The following is an 18415-nucleotide window of genomic DNA, read 5'->3' on the forward strand; positions in this document are numbered from 1 at the left end:
ACCATCGTCTTACGGTACCCGTTAGGGTTTTCATCGATAAAACTCTCTTATTTTTATTTCTCTCTTGATTCTTTATGAAGACGAAGATAAGTAGTTCCCCAAAATGCGTTACATATATATTGTATGCTTAGCCTTAACATTCTCAAATATTGATTTAAAGGTTTTTCTTTGGCTGTAACTTGGCTTTTGGATAAGGTTAGAAAGAAAGGATGGCACGAGGCTCAAACGACACTTGAAGTGGGGTGGGACTTACAACTATTGGAATTGATTCAAATAATAAAGATTAACTCATGCCCCAGTTTTTTTTGACTGGGCAATTCTAAATTGTTCATTTGGTTGGACCGAGCCCAAAGTAGGGCAGCCTATGTATCTCACCCTTGAGGGAGGAGAATCAGGTCACACGTAGTTTTTACAACTTGTTTCTCTGCTTGACTCTGATTTTTTTTTGTTTTATTGACTCTTTTCTCTATGGGGTTTTTCTAATTGTATTTTTCTTGACACTCATCACTTTTCTTTCTTTTTGACATATTTTCCCCCCTTTTTGAAGCTTTTCTGACTTTATTCTTTTGCTCGATACTTTTCTTTGGAGCTTTGCTGACTTTATCTTGATTCCAAAAGAGGGGTATGATAGAAAATGGAACTAACACTCAAATACAACAACAAACCCAGTGTATTCCCACTTAGTGGGGTTTGGAACTAACACTCAAATGAGGTAAAAAAAGATGACATGATGTTTGGATAATAGAATGAAATGCCTTCATCATATCAGTCCTTGAAAATGCAAGTATATATCATGCAATATTAAAGTGAAAAATGAAGATCATTTGTGAAATTTTTATAGCACTAACTTTAACTGAGCCTGTGCATCACTACTTCTTCTGCACTTTGTCCAACATACAACTCCACCTTTGTTGTACATTTGTCACATCGAATGACCTATGCTTTTATGGAGTTAATTTTCTTTTTGTTCCTATTGATATTGGATTGCACATTCACTGTTTGACCTAATTGAGACATGATTTTCAATTGGTGACCAAGTTATTCTTGTGATTCTCAAAATAACTGCCTTAATTTTGAAAGAAGGCTTCAACGTTGTCACCAAATCTCTCAACACTCTACTGATTTCTTAGATGCCTTTTATTCTAAATTTTGCCCTCTCATTCTATGTTTTACGATTAAACTAGATTTTAAGATCTGGCTGAAAATTCCACAGGCATGTCATAGCCCTAAAATCAATATAAAATGTATTGTGTAATTCGAAAATCGATCGATCACTTTGAGTTGAAATGATTCATATTAACTTAATGTTAATATAATACCTAAATTGATTTATCTAGAATTGGGGATGATTACATAGGGTCAACTACAACTTCAATTGAGTCTTTGCATTTGCATGATGTTGGTATTGCGCTTCTCCCGACCCGAGCTATAAATCGATCACTCTGAATTAAAATAATTTATATTAACTTAATGTTAAGCTAATACCTAAATTGATTTAGCTAGAATTAGGGATGAGTAAATAGGCTCAACTATAACTTCAATTGAGTCTTTGCAATTACATGATGTTGGTATTACGTTTCTCTGAACCCGAGTTGTTGATTGATCACTCTGAGTTGAAATGATTCATATTAACTTAATGTTAAGATAATACCTAAATTTATTTAGTTAGAACTAGGGATGAGTACATTGGGTCAACTACAACTTCCATTGAGTCTTGGTAATTGTATGATGTTGGTATTCCGTTTCTCCCGACTCGAGTCGTCGATCAATCACTCTCAAACAATTCATATTAACTTATTTTTAATATAATACCTAAATTTATTTAACTAGAATTAGGTATGAGTACATCAGGTCAACTACAACTTCAATTGAGTCTTTGCAATTGAATGATGTTGGTATTACGTTCCTCCCGACCTGATTCGTCGATCGATCAATCTAAGTTGAAAGGATTCATATTAAATTAATGTTAAGCTAATACCTAAATTAATTTATCTAGAAATAAGGATTAGTACATAGGGTCTAATGCAACTTTAATTGAGTCTTTACAATTACATGATGTTGGCATTGCGTTTCTCCCGACCCGAGTAGTTGATCAATCACTCTGAGTTGAAATGATTCATATTAACTTATTATTATTCTAATACCTAATTTGATTTATCTAGAATTAGGGGTGAGTACATAGGGTCAACTACAACTTTAATTAAGTCTTTGCAATTGCATGATGTTGGTATTGCGTTCGTCCCAACCCGAGTCGTCGATCGATCATTCTGAGTTGAAATGATTCATATCTTTTACAATTTTAAAAAATAATTAAGATTAAATCGTACCAAATTAATAATTTCAAACTTGTCATTCTTTCTCAAAAATACAAATCAACCCATACAAATCATCCATTTTTCGGAAAAATATTTCATCATTTCAAATCTCGAGTTCTCACTCTTTTCTTTCTGTCTCAATAATACAGACAACAACTACTCAACATATTTCTCAACCCTTCAGAATAGATCAATTTTTCCCCATTTCCGACCATATAGTTGTTATTTTTGACTGCATTCTTGCTTGTATCCATTATTTTCTCTGTCTTTGCAGGTAACATAGTTTGAGAAGCGTTCTACATTTATTTTTTATTCTAAAAATTAGAGATTTTTAATTAATGATGAAAAAGAAGACTTTTAGTTGTATTATCTTCAAGAATGGGTTAATAATTTTGAGTTTTGATGATAAAAATATAGGAAGAACCTAAGAAAATCCTAGTTTTTATCACAGTATTTTGTTGAATGTTGTGGTATTGTTGTATGGTGTTTTTTGTGTTTTTGGTGGTTGTCGTTGCTAGTGTTAGTATTGGTATTGGTGGTCTTGTTAGTGGTGTCAGTGGTCTTGGTGTTGGTATTGATATTGGTGGCATTGGTGGTGGCGATCTTGGTGGCCTTGGTGCAGGTATTAGTGGTATTGGTAGTCTTGGTGGTGGTGTTGGTATTGGTATTGGTGGCATTGGTGGTAGTTTTGGTGGTGGTACTAGTGGTCTTGGTAGCATTGGTGGTGGTGGTCGTGGTGGTCTATCTTTTACAACTGGTGGACCATCTTTTGGGAGATATTAAATAGGTCTTCAAATAGATTCCCCATCTATTCCAACTGATGGGTTGTCCTTTAGAGTATTTATTTGTAATGTGGCTTATAATAATTTATTGAAATTTGTCTTACCTTTTTTTTAAAAAATTATGCAGACATCAAATGTAATGTATTTTTTGTTTTTTGGTTGTGTGTAGTTAAAAGATGTTACCCAAAATAAAAGAAACAGAAAGTGGATCAACTTCTGACCACTCAACAAAAAAGGCTAGAGTACAGATAGATTCGGAGGAACTTCCTAAACAATCTCACTCAGGGAAAAATAAAGTTGAGGAAAGTTATGAAAAGGGAAGTGGGAAAGGGTATAAAGAGGCTGGTGAGGAGGAAAAAGAAGATAAATAAAAAAAAGGAAGAAGTAGAAAGTGAGAAAGAGGATGCTGATCAATATAATGATAAATAAGAAGAGGAAGAAGTAAAAAGTGAGAAAGAGGATGATGATCAACATGATGATAATGCATCACCAATGGGGTGTGAATTAAGATCAAAATTCTAGCATAAGATTGTCAAAACTATTAGTATTGACAGGTTTTAAGTTGCTATGCCGATAGATGACCCAGCAGAACTAACTGGTGATCTTGTACTTAAATGTCAATTGGGAAAACCTTTTGATGACATTAGGAATATTATGAAGAATGAAAACTTCGACAAACTTTTTAAGAAGAGTTACTTTGGATGCTTTCTTGAGCTGCCTAAGGACCACACTACCCATTTCCAAATGAGCATGGTATATGGTTTTCTCAAGCGCAGAATCAAGTATGTAGGGGATGATAAAGATTCAAAGGAGGGAGGCAAAAATATAAAAGAAATATGGATACAAAACTATGGCATGCTGATTTGTTTTGGCATGAAAGAGTTTACCATAGTGATAGGCTTGAGATGGGGTCGTCCAGAATAACCTCTTATCAAGGAAACACCCCATGAAAGGCCTAAGGCAAGCAGGACAGCCAAACCACCACCATCAAATAGAGGGAAGACATTGTCTAAGCAACAACCTAGCGCCGCATTACACCGACATACAAAATTGAGATTTTCAATGAGTTTCGAGTTTTAATCTTGAGGGCACTAAGGTTTTTTCCCCTCACCCTAAGTCAACCTAAACACACAATCAAACCTTAAAAGAGCACAAATTGCTCATTAATTCACTATTTTCTCAAGAAGCAAGCCATTCTCTGTCAAAGGACAAAATCCTACTTCAAGAAATCAAAGTCAAGCTCAAGAAGTCCTTCATGAACTTTAAGAATTTCACAAATTAAGGTACGTTAGATGTTGATTCATGGGTCCCTTTCACCCATGAAGTCCAAGAATCCTTTTTTAAAGTACAAAGATGATGTATTTATGATTTCCATGTTTAAATTAGATTGAATTCATGTTTATAATATTAGTTGGGCTCAAATCCATGATTTAAATGCAAGTTTCATGAAATTAAGTAGCATGTATAACAAATATGTGATTATCTTAATAGAGCCTTAAATTATAAAGTGATTAAAGCATCTATGATATTGATTTGGTTTTTAATCTATGATTATGATAAGATTCATGAAAAATAGAATAGTATTTGGGGGGAATTATATGAATTACATGCTAAACCCTTGAATTTGTAATTAAGTATTGTATTCATGATGTTTATGTGATGACCATTATCATGTGAAATACTCATGCTCCCCAAGTATTTGCTAAAATGCCTATGTAAAGTAGATAGAGGAATCATGAGATGATATTATGAGATCTTAATCATGTACAAGCTTATGCCCTAAAAGTGTTTGATAAAATGCTTATGTGATTTGACTAGTGAAGGCATGACATGTTATTATGTGATCCCATTCATGTACAAGTTAATGCATTACAAGTGTTTGATGAAACGTCTCTATGAATGAATTATGACCAAGTGAATTGTTATGTTATTCAAGATTATGCTTCATTTTATTTTTCATGCTATCGAGTCCTGGAGGTATTTAATACCCGACAATTTAGCTGTTTACCTAGAGCTAGTATCAGTTATAGAATAGTATCAGTCATGTCACAATCAGTACTTTCAGTCTGTTACAGAACTCAGTACTTTCAGTCCATTACAGAACTCAGTTTTATAGAATCTGGACTATCAGATATAGTCAATCAATATTAGTTAATCAGTTATTAGAATTCAATACTTAGAATAAGAAAATCTCAGTTACAATTTATATATATATACACACACAAATTGTATTCTCATTATTTACAGTATTCTCAGATTCTCTACATACTCTCATATTTAGTTATACTCATTCAGTCAGTTATATCCTCATGCATATGAACCCTTGTATTCAGCCTTACCTTATTTAGCATACTAGTATATTCCCATGTACTGACGTATACTTTTTTGTACAATGATATTTCATATCATAGGTTCGGACACTCAGGTTCCAGATTATGCATAGTAGATTAAGGTTCAACCAGTAGCAGTAGATTTAGCAGTGAGTCCTCATCATTCGAGGATATTATACTATTTCATATTATCAGTAGATGTATTAGTTTAGTAGATGGAGTTAGTTGGGGGATTGTCCTATCAACTCCACTTTCAGACAGATTCAGTTAGAGGCTTTTCAGACTAGTTTTAAGACAGTGTTCAGTTTTTATCAGATGTTGTTATTTATCAGTATCTCAAATATTTTGAACCTTATAGCATTTCAGCCTATTTTCCATATTAATTATAGTATTATTATTTAGTGCTCACAGCAGATATTATTCATGGGTTAGTTTGTGGTCTCTCGGGGTTGTAAGCACTGTGTGACGACTAGGGGGTTGTCTCGGGTAGTTACATATTGACAAGAGACATCAAGAAAGTCACTGAACATGATTTTTTGGTGCTTTCTAAGGATTTTGAGAAATTCAATGATTATTCCTGGGGATATTACAGCTACAACTTGACTATCAAATATTTACTGACAAAGCTATCCCCAAAGACGATCACATTTTATGTCTTTCCTTGGGCTTTTATGGTAAATTTAATCACTATTTTTTTACTCACCCATTATTTCATACTGAATAATTATTATGACTTTTTTTCTTGCTTCCTGTTTATATATTTTAGGCTTGGGCATTTAAAGCCATTTCCCCCTTCGAAAGTAGGTCAAGGATTATCCGAATGAGGTTTCCTATCCAAGGATCCTTAGGTGGTTGGCTGGAACGAGCATCACAAGAATTAAAGAGGCTAATCTCTTTAACCCTCCGGATGATGCAGTACGTCTTCTTTCATGTAAAATAAGTTTACTCAAAGAAAAATATTGAAACAGATGTTCCATCTGTTGCGACAGATGGGTCATCTATTGCAACATATTAACCGTCTACTATAACTGGTGCAACAATGATCCATATTTTTCAATAGCTTAACCATTTGTTGCTCTAGTTTTTTGAACCCGACTCAATAGATTGCCTATTTACTATAAATTATACAACAGATGGGTACTCTGATGCAACATATTAATCTGTTGCGACATACAGATCAACTATTGCGATAGATAGATAATCTGTTGCATAAGTAGACTATGTTAACATGTAACCCAACTGACTACAAATTATTATTATATTATTTAAGTGTATCTGTCTTTTTTTATAGGTTGTGCATCCTTGGATCATGCCTACTGAGCAGGAGTTAGGGATGACTTCTTTTATTACTCTAAGTCTTGTTAATACAATAGCAGACCTAATGATGGAGTTAATAAAGAAAGAATTGGCTGGAGTAACAGCCATAAGAAGAGTAGTTAGGCAAGGCCGGCCTAATATTGAAGCTCTTCATGACCAACCTACTATAACAGATCTGGGTGCTTTTTGTGGCAGTGTTGCTGGTAGAGTTGTTGATGTTGGTGGCAGCCATCCTGATGCTGATCACAACTGGAAATTACCCCTATGGCAACAGACTTTTTGACGATGGTTATCAAAATATTTCAATAGGTGGTCTATTACAATAGTTTCAGGCGTTGCAAAAAATAATTATTCTATTATGTATGATTTAACACTATAACCGTCACTTTTGATGATTAACTATTGCAATAGATAAATTTATAGTAACGGTTATTGAAACTATTGCCATAAAATTAGTTATAGCAACGGTTAATAGGTAGAAAAATATCTATTGCATCGCATTATTTTATTCCCTCTATTTTCATGAGAACTTTTACTTTAGTCCGCCAAAAAATAAAACACTTTCTGTTCTCTTAAACTTATAGTCTCAAAAAACCCCAAAATTGGTACAATATCAGAAACGGTGGAGTAAAGTGACTCTACAATATCTGCATAGTGAGCTACCGGTGGTGAGGTTTGCTTCGAAAATTGATTCACTGGTGCCCTCAAAATATTGCTGGTGGAGTATTCTCTCTTTTTTACTTAATTGTGAAGACAAATAGCTATAACAAAAATCATTGAAGTGAGCTACGGACTAACGTGATACAATTCTCTTTACTCTTGAGAAAAAAAGAGACAAAATTTACTTATTTTGGTGAGCTTCAGACTGACTGTAATAAGCTAAGACGTAGTGAGCTTCAGACCGACTGTAGAATTGTATTTTGGTGAGTTAAAGATAAACCATATCTGATTTGCACTTCAATTTCATACAGAATTTGCTCTTCGATTTTTGATTAGGGCTAATTTTGCACTTTAATTTCTCTTATTATTGGAAAGTGAGACCGAATTTCAGCTCTTCATTTGTGTTATAAAGTCAGACCGAATGTTCACTTCAATTTTTCTCAAATTTGCTCTTCAATTGCTTCAACTTGGGGATTTTAAGGTTAATGTATTCTTCTACGACTTTGACCTAATTTTTGGGGATTTTGGGGTTTTTTTCTCCTGAGAGAATATTTGATTGCTGGGTTCATTTGATTGCATGAACATTTTTAGTTTCTCCTTGATTTTTTTTTTATTTCTATGGGTTTTGCTTCTTTCATTGTTTCTCTATTATCCTTGAATCCCATGCTTTATCGACCTGTGGTTAGTCCTGTATTTTTGCATTTTAGTTGTAGTAGAAAGTTATTCCCTTGTTTTCAGTTGGGTGGTTAATCCACCGGTGTTGTATTTAGTGTTGTTCTGAATTCAGTAAAAGGATTTTCAGAAAATTATCAATTTTTTTGGGGGAATGCACCGGTGTTGTATTTAGTGTTAATGTCTAAGTTCTTTTTAGCTTATTTGTTTCCATATTTCTTTGTTATTTTCTGTTTTTGATTTTGTTTACATTCTTCTGATCTCGTGATGTAGATGGATGATCATGGATTTGTAAACCTTAGTGAAACCTTGAAGGTAACAACAGGATATGGTAAACCTGGTATGTACTTCAACATAACGTCAAAGCTATTGCAGTATTAAAGGTTTTGTGTTTATTATCTACTGTCATGTTCAAAAATTCATCATCAGCCTAACATTTTTGAAAACTAGTGTATTTGGGTGAGGGCTATCCAAGACCATATAAAGAGAAAACAACTCATTTTCTCTACCACTTTAGGACACTTAACACAAATTCACACACACTGGCAGCAGGACATCAAGCATAGACAACATAACGTGGCTCAGTTACCATGTTAAGAAACTTGACGTTGGACCTTAGCCATAAAACTAGCTCATGAGATTGAAGTTTGCCCAAGAACTTGTAAGGAACCATAGCTAATGTATTTTAGGAATACCTTTTGAAAAAGAAGACGTTCAATCCTCCTTAATTATGTACTCTGCAGAACCAATATGTAGTTATCATTTATGATCCACAACAGTTTAGTTTTTTTCCCATAGCAGTTTTAGTCTCTCTATAGTGGTGGCAAAATAATAATGATGGTGTGGAGAAAGTGGTGTTCGAAGAATAGCTATGTTGTATGGTCCCTAATTCCTTAACCAGTAACTTTTGAAATGGTGGAGTTTAATCCTCTTGAATTATGTACTCCATTGAACCAACATGGAGTAATTATTAAGGATCAACAACAGTTCAATATTTTTTCCATATCTTTGTTAAAGTTGCTTTATTTGGGTGGCAATGAAGGTGTGGAGAATGTGGCGTTTTAAGAAAAGCTAGATTATATGGTCCCCAGTCCTTTAACTAATTTTTATTTCTGTCCACAATTTCCTTTTCTGTTTTGTCTGGAGATGAAGTAGTTTTCAAGAAGGCATTCCAAACTGAGAGGAGATCATTGCGATTGGCATCGAAGGTTTGTCAGTACTCCTCAAATCCCATAATTTTTGCTAATAGTTCAACTTTTTTGTGTCACAAGCTTTGCATGACTTTTTTACTTTCTAGCTTTGCCCAAACATACAGAAGAGTGGGGCAAAAAGTTTTAAATTTTTCAATCTTTGAACTAGAAATTACGTGGCTTTTTAGTGTTTGTCACTCTGAATCCTGTCTTTTTAATAATTTGATATCTCAAAGATGGACCAAAGTGATGGGATAGAGAACTGTTCATTCGTTATGGAAATGATAAGTGGTTTAACTATTGAAGTGCACCCAACCTGCATCAGGTACTTGAAGTTTATGCTATTGGGTCTCATCTGGAAGATGTTGTCTTCGAGGTTATAAATTCTGCTGGTGAAGTGGATGAAGATATCGATGGTGAAGAGGAAGATGGATGCTCCCATACCCTTTTGATAAGGCAGGATTTATCGAGGGAAGAAGACAATGTGAGATACAACTTCCTTCATGGACGCTGCATCATTCGTTCTATTTCTCTTCCTAGTAACTGAGGGCTTTTCCGCTTTGTAGCTAGTTACTCTTGTTTCCACAAGCTGCAGACATACATAGAGGTTATGTTCTAGGTGATTTACTACTTTTTTCTTGCTGGTATCACTGTGTCATACTTTGACCTACAGGTGCAAGTCGATAAAGTAGTAATCAACACACATGAAGTAACCCAACCAAGAAGTCCAAAGAAAGAGATTTTGCTTCTTGAGGATTCATATTCCTTAAAAGGTCCAGGAATGGTGTATGATAACCCCAATGACGGAAGTATAATGCTCTTCAAGGATTCATGTGCTTTCATGGATCTGGAGAACAGACAAGTATGTGTTTTTGGATCAAGAATGATAGTCTCATGAGACAATTAGTATTATTTTCTTTGGTAGAGATAAGAATGGTCATTTTGAATGTGACGTTTGAGACACATCTTTTCATGTATATAGTTCCATTTGTTTAATATATGTCTTGGCTATTGTTTCACATAGTAGTAGTAGTAATAGAATGATTAGAAATAGCGGCAGGTTCTGCATGAATGACTCATATCTACTATCTTTCCTTTTCTGGGTTCTTTACTGTCTTACATTGCTGCCTTGTTGCTATATATACTATCACTAACTTGAGGCATGTTTCTCGACAGAAACTTGGGGATGATATTTGCAGATATGCCCTACACATCAGAGAATGTGAAGAAAATTTGGAGTAACTTAATATGGAAAAATCAAATATTGAGCTTGAGATGTCCAATTTGAGAGGTATTAATTCAGTTGATGCTTGTGTCTAGTTACTATCTACACCTCATGGCTTCAGCACTCTATAAAAGTTATCATAATTCTATCTTGCTACTGTGTTGCTGCAATTGTTTGGCTTTATGTAGTCTAGAAATTTTTACACCGGCACATTAAATCAAAACAAACATTTGTCAGGTATGCATCATGAACCATGCCTATTTTATACTACCCTTGGCATGTTTGCCTTAGATTCCACTGATCCAAATCGTGTTATACTATGGATACCTTAATATGTGACGATCTCTTAATTTATTGTATCTTCTTTATATTTAATATTTTGCAAGTTCTAGGGAAGCATTAAAGGGCAGTGGTAAGTTCTTCTTTGAATTATTTCATTCTTTACGTTATGATAAATCACGATCTTGAGCCTTGTAGATTAAACTCTAAACATTACTATTTACTAGAATCCATATCTTTTTTATGTTCTGCCATATTTTCTTTCTTTCAGTTTGTCTCTACAAATTAATATGGTGTTAATTTGTTGTCACCAGAGAATTCTCCTAAGGAGAGGGATGCTCTGCACTCAGGATTGGAATTATCTCTGAGTGAAGTGCTGTTTTAGATAATCAACTTTGCAAGTGAGATAAAGGACTATATTCCCCCATTATCAAATCTTGAGGGTGCCGGTGCCCCATTTCCTTTCCTGATCACTATCTCAAGGTAATTTCCCTTCTTTGGATATGTTATCGACAATAGACATATTACAAGATTTTAGAAGTTATTCGGATGAATTTGCAAGTTTGATAGTGCATGCTAATAAAGATATCACTTCTTTCGTGAACTACTATGTCATTTCTGTTTCCTTACATCTGTTTGTTTCTAATTAGCATCAATAGGAATGATGACTGTGACATGGATGTTACCAGCATGAATATTTCTTCCAAAAGGGAGAAGATGTGATTTACCTTTTGCTGCAATGATATTTGTCATATCTTCTCTTCACTCTACGTTTAGGCATTGGGAAAGGTTATTATCTTTTTTGAATATCCTTGATATTTTCTCCGAAAATCAATTAAGGCCTTAATCATGATAGTTTCACAGGGACAAAGATTTATATGTTCAATATCAGTTTCTCCTTCACCCCCCATATCGAGGAAATGAAGTGGAAATATTAGCTTTTAATCTCAATTTTCCTCTTCTCCTCCACAAACAACACCGGTGCTCTCCACGGAGATACACTAGGATGAATAAACCCCTTATCCAAAAGATCCTTATGTTTCTCCTTGAGTTTCCTCAACTCAGTCGGAGCTATTCTATATGGAGGAACAGAAGTTGGACGAGTTTCTAAAACTAGATCAATACCAAATTCAATTTCCCTATTCGGAACACCAGGAAGATCATTCGAAAAGACCTTTGAAAACTCACTGGAATTAACTGGAAAAAAGGACCTTCCGAGTTAGAATCTTTAACCCGGACCATGTGATAAAGGAAACCTTTGAAGATTAACCTCTGATCTCTAAGATAAGAAATAAATCTCCTCCTTAGGAGCTAAAGAACCACCCTCCCATTCTATAACCAGCTCACTAGGGAACCTAAAGATAACCCTTCGGGTCCGGCAATCCAAGGACGCGTAACAAGAGTGCAATCAATCCATCCCCAGAATGACATCGAAATCCACCATACCTAATTCAAACAGATCCACCAAGGTTTGCTTTCCACCAACAAATAGCATACACCCCCTATAGACTCTCTTAGCAATAATCGAGTCACCTACTGGGGTAGAAATATAAAAAGAATCCAAAATAACTTCCAGATCAAAACCAAAAGATACAACCACATATGGAGTCACTTAGGAGAGAGTGGACCCCATATTAAGCAAATAATATACATCACAAGAGAAAAGATATAATATACCAGTAACGACATCAGGTGATGCCTCGGATTCCTGGTGGGACGCCAAAGCATACAACTTATTCCGAACAACACAAGAACCAGGAGTAGTAACAAAAGTGGATAAAACCCCACCAGGTTTAGAAGTAGAAGATGAAGTCACATGAATCTTATTCGCCCCCGTAGAAGCCTTATTATTTGGACAATCCCTGAGCCGATGGCCTGCCTGGCCATATTTGAAGTATTTATGCCTTCCTTCATCGTAATAAGCCCCCGATGAGGACTACTACAGAACCGACAAGGAGGGTAGGAAAAAATTGACTGGCCTCCACTTGCCTGAGATTGGGCACCTTGTGCCCAAAAATTATTACCACCTTGATGTCGCTCTGGTAAGGAGAACTAGCAGAAGAGAAGGAACCAGAACTCCCCACTTCTTTTTCGATCATTTACCACTATCTCGACCACCCCGAGACTAAGCACCTCCCTATTCAGAAAACCTGCTCCTCTTACCTTGTCTATATCCAAACTCTGCCTTCTTCTTCCTTTCATCCTCTACTTGCTGCATATGGATAGTCGACCTAGAGATGTCCATATCTTTAATCAGCAAGATAGTCTTGCTCTCTAAAATCAAATCCTGATTCAACCCAGAAGCGAACTTCTTCATTCTTGCCCGCGTGTCAGCCACTAAATCAGGAACATACCTTGATAATTGGTTAAACTTCAAGGCAAATTCCTTGACAGACATCCTCCCCTACTTGAGGTTCACAAACTCCTCCATCTTTGCTTCCCTCAACTTTTAGGGAAAGAAGCAATCTAAGAAGGCCTTAGAAAAAGTATCCCACAAGACTGCTTCTTCCACATCACCCCTATCCCTATCACACTCTTCATATTACTGATATGCAACATCTTTGAACTGATAAGCTGTAAAATTTACCCCCTCCACATTGGTAGCCTACATCACCCAAAATATCTTTTCTATTTCCTTAAGAAGCCCTATGGATACTCATCTACCTTTACTCCAGAAAAAGTGGGAGAACCCATCTTTATAAATTGTCCAACCCTTGTGGCTTCAGTAGAAAAAGCACCAGTCGCACCCCACTCAGCCTGAGCAGTGACCATCTCCATCTGAGCAATAACATGAATAAACTAATGGAATTTCACATTAGTCACCTGAGTAGGGCTAGTAGCAACTGGTAGAACTCTAGAACTATCAGGGGTAGGACTGTGAGATTGAAGATTAACCCCAAAAGTATGATACACCCCTTCAACATTACCCCATATGGGATAGAAGAATTTTCTTGTGTTCCATCTCTACGAGGCATGATCTGAAAGATGAACAAACCAGGATTTTAGAAGATTCCAGGACTGAGACTCAACCGCCTAGTTTGGCTTTGTTTATTGGTTTATTGTAGGGCATATCTCATTGCAAGATTCATCGACTGGAATCTGATTAAGCTTAAAATTTGAATCCAAGAAAGTGAGACATTCCTAAATGTCTTATAACTCTCCCTTTTGAGTATGGCACGCTACACATGCCTAAAAGAAACTCTACTCGACATGGATTTGTGGAATCCTAACTAACCATAAACCTAGGCTCTGATACCAACTTGATACAACCTAATCGGGGGCCTTATCATAATGGGTGTCCCAAGTATGATCGGGACCGGAGACTGCCCTCGTTACCCAACCCAACCTCTAGTTATCTGCCCTGAGATGGTTGAATTTTAAGCATATAATAAGATAGTGTAACAACTCACATAAAGACTCTAGAATAGGATCACAATCGTGACTTGCCCAACCATACCAAACCATTCCAAAGGCCATAAACAATGCCATAACAAAATAAATTCCAAAATATAATATAATTAATCCCAAAATAAAATATGATCGAACAGTGAGAAATTAAGTCCAATGATGTTAGCCGACCAGCTTATTCCAATTCCAAGGTCGACACCAAGACCGATCCCGCCCATTCTAACCCATAGCTACCACAAAGCCTTTAGCTAAAAGAGTAATAAAATCTGATTGGGACATGCCCCCAACCATGGCCAAAACCAATATCCAAAATGACATTAAAGTGTCTAGAAATATCCATAACATGAAATGGAGCCTTCCGAAATGATGAAAGCTCACCACATCAGTCCAAATGTTGATCCCCGAGTTAATCACTATGTAGGAGGAGTAGAACGACCAATTCCTGCATTGCGTGGGTATACAACCGCCAGTAGATGGGTTAGCAAGTGATCGCTAGCATGAACTCAAGATAAGGATAAAATAATGCCATTTATAAATCCAAGTAAAACCATCCATATGCATACAACCATATATATATATATATATATATATATATATATATATATATATATATATAACCATGCCAGGAAAGGGGACCAGGTTTAGCATTCATTTAAAACCTTTATCTGGGCTGTGTAGCTTTGCCGTCCTAAACCACCCATGGGCTATATGGGTTCAGCTTCCCATGTTGAAAGGGCCCCAATGTGTAAAACTACACGACCATGGAAGAAACACTAGGATGACTAGTATATCTCCCAAAATATAGTGTGACATCATGCACACGGTCACCAAGACCAAACCTCACATCGACAAATATGAGTTTCCAGTTTTGGTCCCTCTGGGACATCCACCTTCCACGGCTTAGCTACACATCCTGCCATTATTTTCCAATCAAAAACATTACCAAGCAAACAATCAATCTATTTACCATTTATTAACCAAGTTCATTTAGTGGTGGTATTGTTATACCGATCATACTTGCAAGTACTATCCATAGCCAACCATACATAGGTTTAAGGGGACTTCCAAGTTCTCTTCGATTTACCATATTAAACCACTTGGAGAATTCCATGTACCCCACAAACATAACCATTTAGCCATTTACCTTTCCAATCTATTTAAACCATGCATAATCCCTTTACCATGTCTTAAAACAAGTAAGAGTTCCATTAAAAGTACTCAATGCAATGAAAACATTATTATATGCATTTTGTCAAACACATTGGGGGCATAATATAATCAAAATCAAATCCAATTACCATTAAATCATTCCCATGTAATCCAATTATCTAAAATCACCATTAATGCATATAAAGCATAATTAAAACCATGGGAAATCATAACCAACCATTTAATATCAAAATCCCCAAATCATATTTGTAAACCAAAATCATTTAACCAATTAAATCATTAAACATTCATAAAAATCATACCTTTAGTTAGAATTAAAAATGAGGGAAGAGAACATGCCTTAAACCAAGATGGTAATGGAATGAAATCACCAAGACACGCCCCAAATTAATCCTCTAGTTGAAACCCTAGCTTCCTTTGCCCAAAAGCTTTTGAGAGAATTATAGAGTGTTTTAGAAGAGTTTCTAAGTGTTAATGAATGGAATAATAGGGTAAATAACCTTCCAAGTACATTAGAAGTTGTGGGACCTTATTAGGATAAGTGGAAAGATATCCAGAATAACTTAAGTTGCACCAAAATCCCATCACAGGGGTACGACTGACCCTCATGAGTCGTACCCTTCAATACGATTGGTACCCTTCACTCGTATCCTAGCCTCAACCTTTGGATCCAGCACTATCCAACATACGACTCATCCAACTAAGTAGTATCTGAAGTATACGATTCATACCCTTCATCCGTACCCCTGGTAGATTAAACTCAAGGAAGATATAGACACTACATGGTACAAATCATACCCTAGCTTATGGCTCATGGTGAGCCACTCATATTCAGATCTAACCTAAGTAATCAAGTCTAAGATTAAGTTAAGGAACCGAACGATCTGTATCCAGCTATAAGACTCGTACCACCAAGTCATACCCATTTCAGTGACCAAAAATTCATCCCACCAACCAACACTGGTCAGCATACGACTGGACCATACCATTTGTACCCCAATATACGGCTCGTACCTACGAGTCGTATTAGGTCCAGTGACCAGAATTCCAAGAAATTTTTTAAGGGTTAAAATCCAAGGTGTTATAGTATTCTTATCCACAAACTTCACAATGAAGAAAACTTATAGCATGTGCATTAGTTTGAATTACCTCTTGGTGTTCTTTGGTGACCTTGAAGCTTTCAAGATCTTCTATGGCGGAACTGCTAGATTCTTTGTCTATGTCCTTTGACTTCTCTTTAATAGCTAGAATCAGCTTTGGGACCTTCTCGATTACTACCCATGTTTGGAAGTTATTTGATTAGACAAATCATCTAAACCTATTTTTCCAGTAAGAGTAATACTGTCCATTAAAGTATGGTGGTCTTGTGGAGGAGTGGCCATCTTGAAGAAGAGCATCGAGAATTTGATAACTTGGTATTTAATCTTTGCTCACTGCGGTTAAGCAATGTTTTTGGTGAGACCTGCTCTGATACCAATTGAAATTCAAGAGGAGGGTGAATTGAAATTTTTCTGTGAGCCGACTACTGACTCCTCACAGTTGACTCGCCTGCAGATTAGTACACTTCGCAAAGAAGATTATATTTAATATAATTAAGCAAATAAATTACAGAATGTAAAGTAATAACATAGAGATTTATCCTGGGTTAGAACCAATTTGGTGCATACTTCCAGTCCCCTTGGGTTTCAAAGTTTTCTTAGATCATTCAACGTTGGGCTAGAGCAAAATGATAAGAAATAAGTTTTGAGGACTTATTTTGGTCTTCAGATCTTGTGACACAACTTCAATTGATGTTACAAAGTTAATTCGATCCTACTCCTTATATAAAAATTATAAACTAAAAGTAACAAAGCCTTGCGAGACTAAGATTGACATACTTTGATTTTTCTCCTTGAAGTTGTATAACCCATGTTTGTCTTCAGGCTTCATATATTATAGTCTTCGGCTGCTACTCTTCATAAGGAAATCCAAGAGATTTCTTCTCAATCAAGGATTTAAATTGATTCTTTGATTGAGGAATGTAGCCTTTTGATATGTCCATAAATGGATTTGGATCACATCTATATCAGATATGTCTGTGATCTATTTTTTCCTTTTAGTTATGTATAGATTGATGCTCTTCCAAATATGCTTGTGATCTTTTATTCCTTTTCTTTAGTCATTATTGATCTGATTCATCTATACTTTTGGGCTAGAGATTTTCCGTGATTGATTTGATTTGTTGAGACTTATGGGACTGAGATTCTCCTTCTGTTTGTCCTTATTTTGATTTAATTACTTTGATGCTGCAGATCGTAAGTTGATGTCCTTCCATTCCTGGAGCCGGCTTCCTTTATTAGTAGTCTTCAATGTCCTACAAAGATTCACTTATTAGTTTGTCATTATTAAAATATAGATTTTGGAGACAAATATGTGCTTGTCATATATATAATTTAATCGTAAGGGATGGTCTTGAATTTTTTAAGTTTTATATTGAAAAGATTTGGCTTGCTGTTGGCTTTATTCAAGAAAATAAACAAAAAATATAGAGTGAGAGAATTGAAAACCAAATTTGAACAAAATAGACTTAGATCTATATTTGTGCTTGAAGAATGTGATACTAGATGGAATGTTACTTATTTAAGAACTTGTCTAGGTTATATAGTTCCTATTATAATGACTCTTAATTAATATTCTGGTTCTTTTCCTGAGTATGATACATGATTCTGATTGGGATGCAATTGATGATCTTGTTAAATTTTTGAAAAATTTTATATAGCTACTATTGAATTCTTTGGTGCTTATAATCGTACTGTTTGTAACATTTTAGCTTATTTATCCGACATTTCTTGTCTGCTTAACGAATATAAGAATAAAGAAGGTTACAAAGAAGCTATTACACCTATGACTTCTAAATTGAAAAAATATTTTTATTCGCTTCCCCCGATTTATTTGATTGGTGCTATAATAAATCCATATTTGAAATATAATACTATAACCGAATTTAGTTCTCTTATTTATAATGCTTTATAGATACAAACCGAAGAACTTTCCTTGTTTATGACTATGAGTGATGCAAATAGTTACA

The 18415-nt window shown here is 35.4% G+C and overlaps 2 protein-coding genes across 8 annotated transcripts; both read left to right on the plus strand.

Annotated features, from left to right (window-relative positions):
- The first annotated feature begins 2795 nt into the window (after positions 1-2795).
- On the plus strand, positions 2796-3098 carry LOC107865148 (shematrin-like protein 2). The gene has a single exon (XM_016711484.2). It carries the CDS (start codon positions 2796-2798, stop codon positions 3096-3098), a length of 303 nt encoding a protein of 100 aa, XP_016566970.2.
- A 4185-nt stretch (positions 3099-7283) lies between these two features.
- Positions 7284-17835, plus strand: LOC107863390. 7 transcript variants are annotated; one of them, XM_047408533.1, is made up of 8 exons: positions 7284-7667; positions 8350-8416; positions 9232-9284; positions 9592-9750; positions 9940-10128; positions 10443-10557; positions 11085-11253; positions 17640-17835. In XM_047408533.1, the coding sequence occupies exons 2-6, from the start codon at positions 8350-8352 to the stop codon at positions 10506-10508; spliced, it is 534 nt and encodes a 177-aa protein (XP_047264489.1). In that variant the 5' UTR covers positions 7284-7667; the 3' UTR covers positions 10509-10557; positions 11085-11253; positions 17640-17835. The 7 variants fall into 7 exon arrangements, with proteins under 7 accessions (XP_047264489.1, XP_047264486.1, XP_016564770.2 ...); XM_016709284.2 differs by having other exon boundaries at positions 7286-7462; positions 9223-9284; XM_047408532.1 differs by having other exon boundaries at positions 7286-7462; positions 9229-9284.
- Positions 17836-18415: the final 580 nt, after the last annotated feature.

Source organism: Capsicum annuum, chromosome 3 (genome assembly GCF_002878395.1).
Source record: "Capsicum annuum cultivar UCD-10X-F1 chromosome 3, UCD10Xv1.1, whole genome shotgun sequence".
NCBI lineage: Eukaryota > Viridiplantae > Streptophyta > Magnoliopsida > Solanales > Solanaceae > Capsicum > Capsicum annuum.

What these genes read in the sequence shown, in the direction of transcription:
- LOC107863390 (XM_016709284.2), top strand. Translation starts at nt 8,350, where the DNA reads ATGGATGATCATGGATTTGTAAACCTTAGTGAAACCTTGAAGGTAACA. An exon ending in AACAGGATATGGTAAACCTG is followed by an intron (nt 8,417 to 9,222) that starts GTATGTACTTCA and finishes TTTTGTCTGGAG; the next exon opens with ATGAAGTAGTTTTCAAGAAG. An exon ending in TGGATCTGGAGAACAGACAA is followed by an intron (nt 10,129 to 10,442) that starts GTATGTGTTTTT and finishes GTTTCTCGACAG; the next exon opens with AAACTTGGGGATGATATTTG.
- LOC107865148 (XM_016711484.2), top strand. Translation starts at nt 2,796, where the DNA reads ATGGTGTTTTTTGTGTTTTTGGTGGTTGTCGTTGCTAGTGTTAGTATT.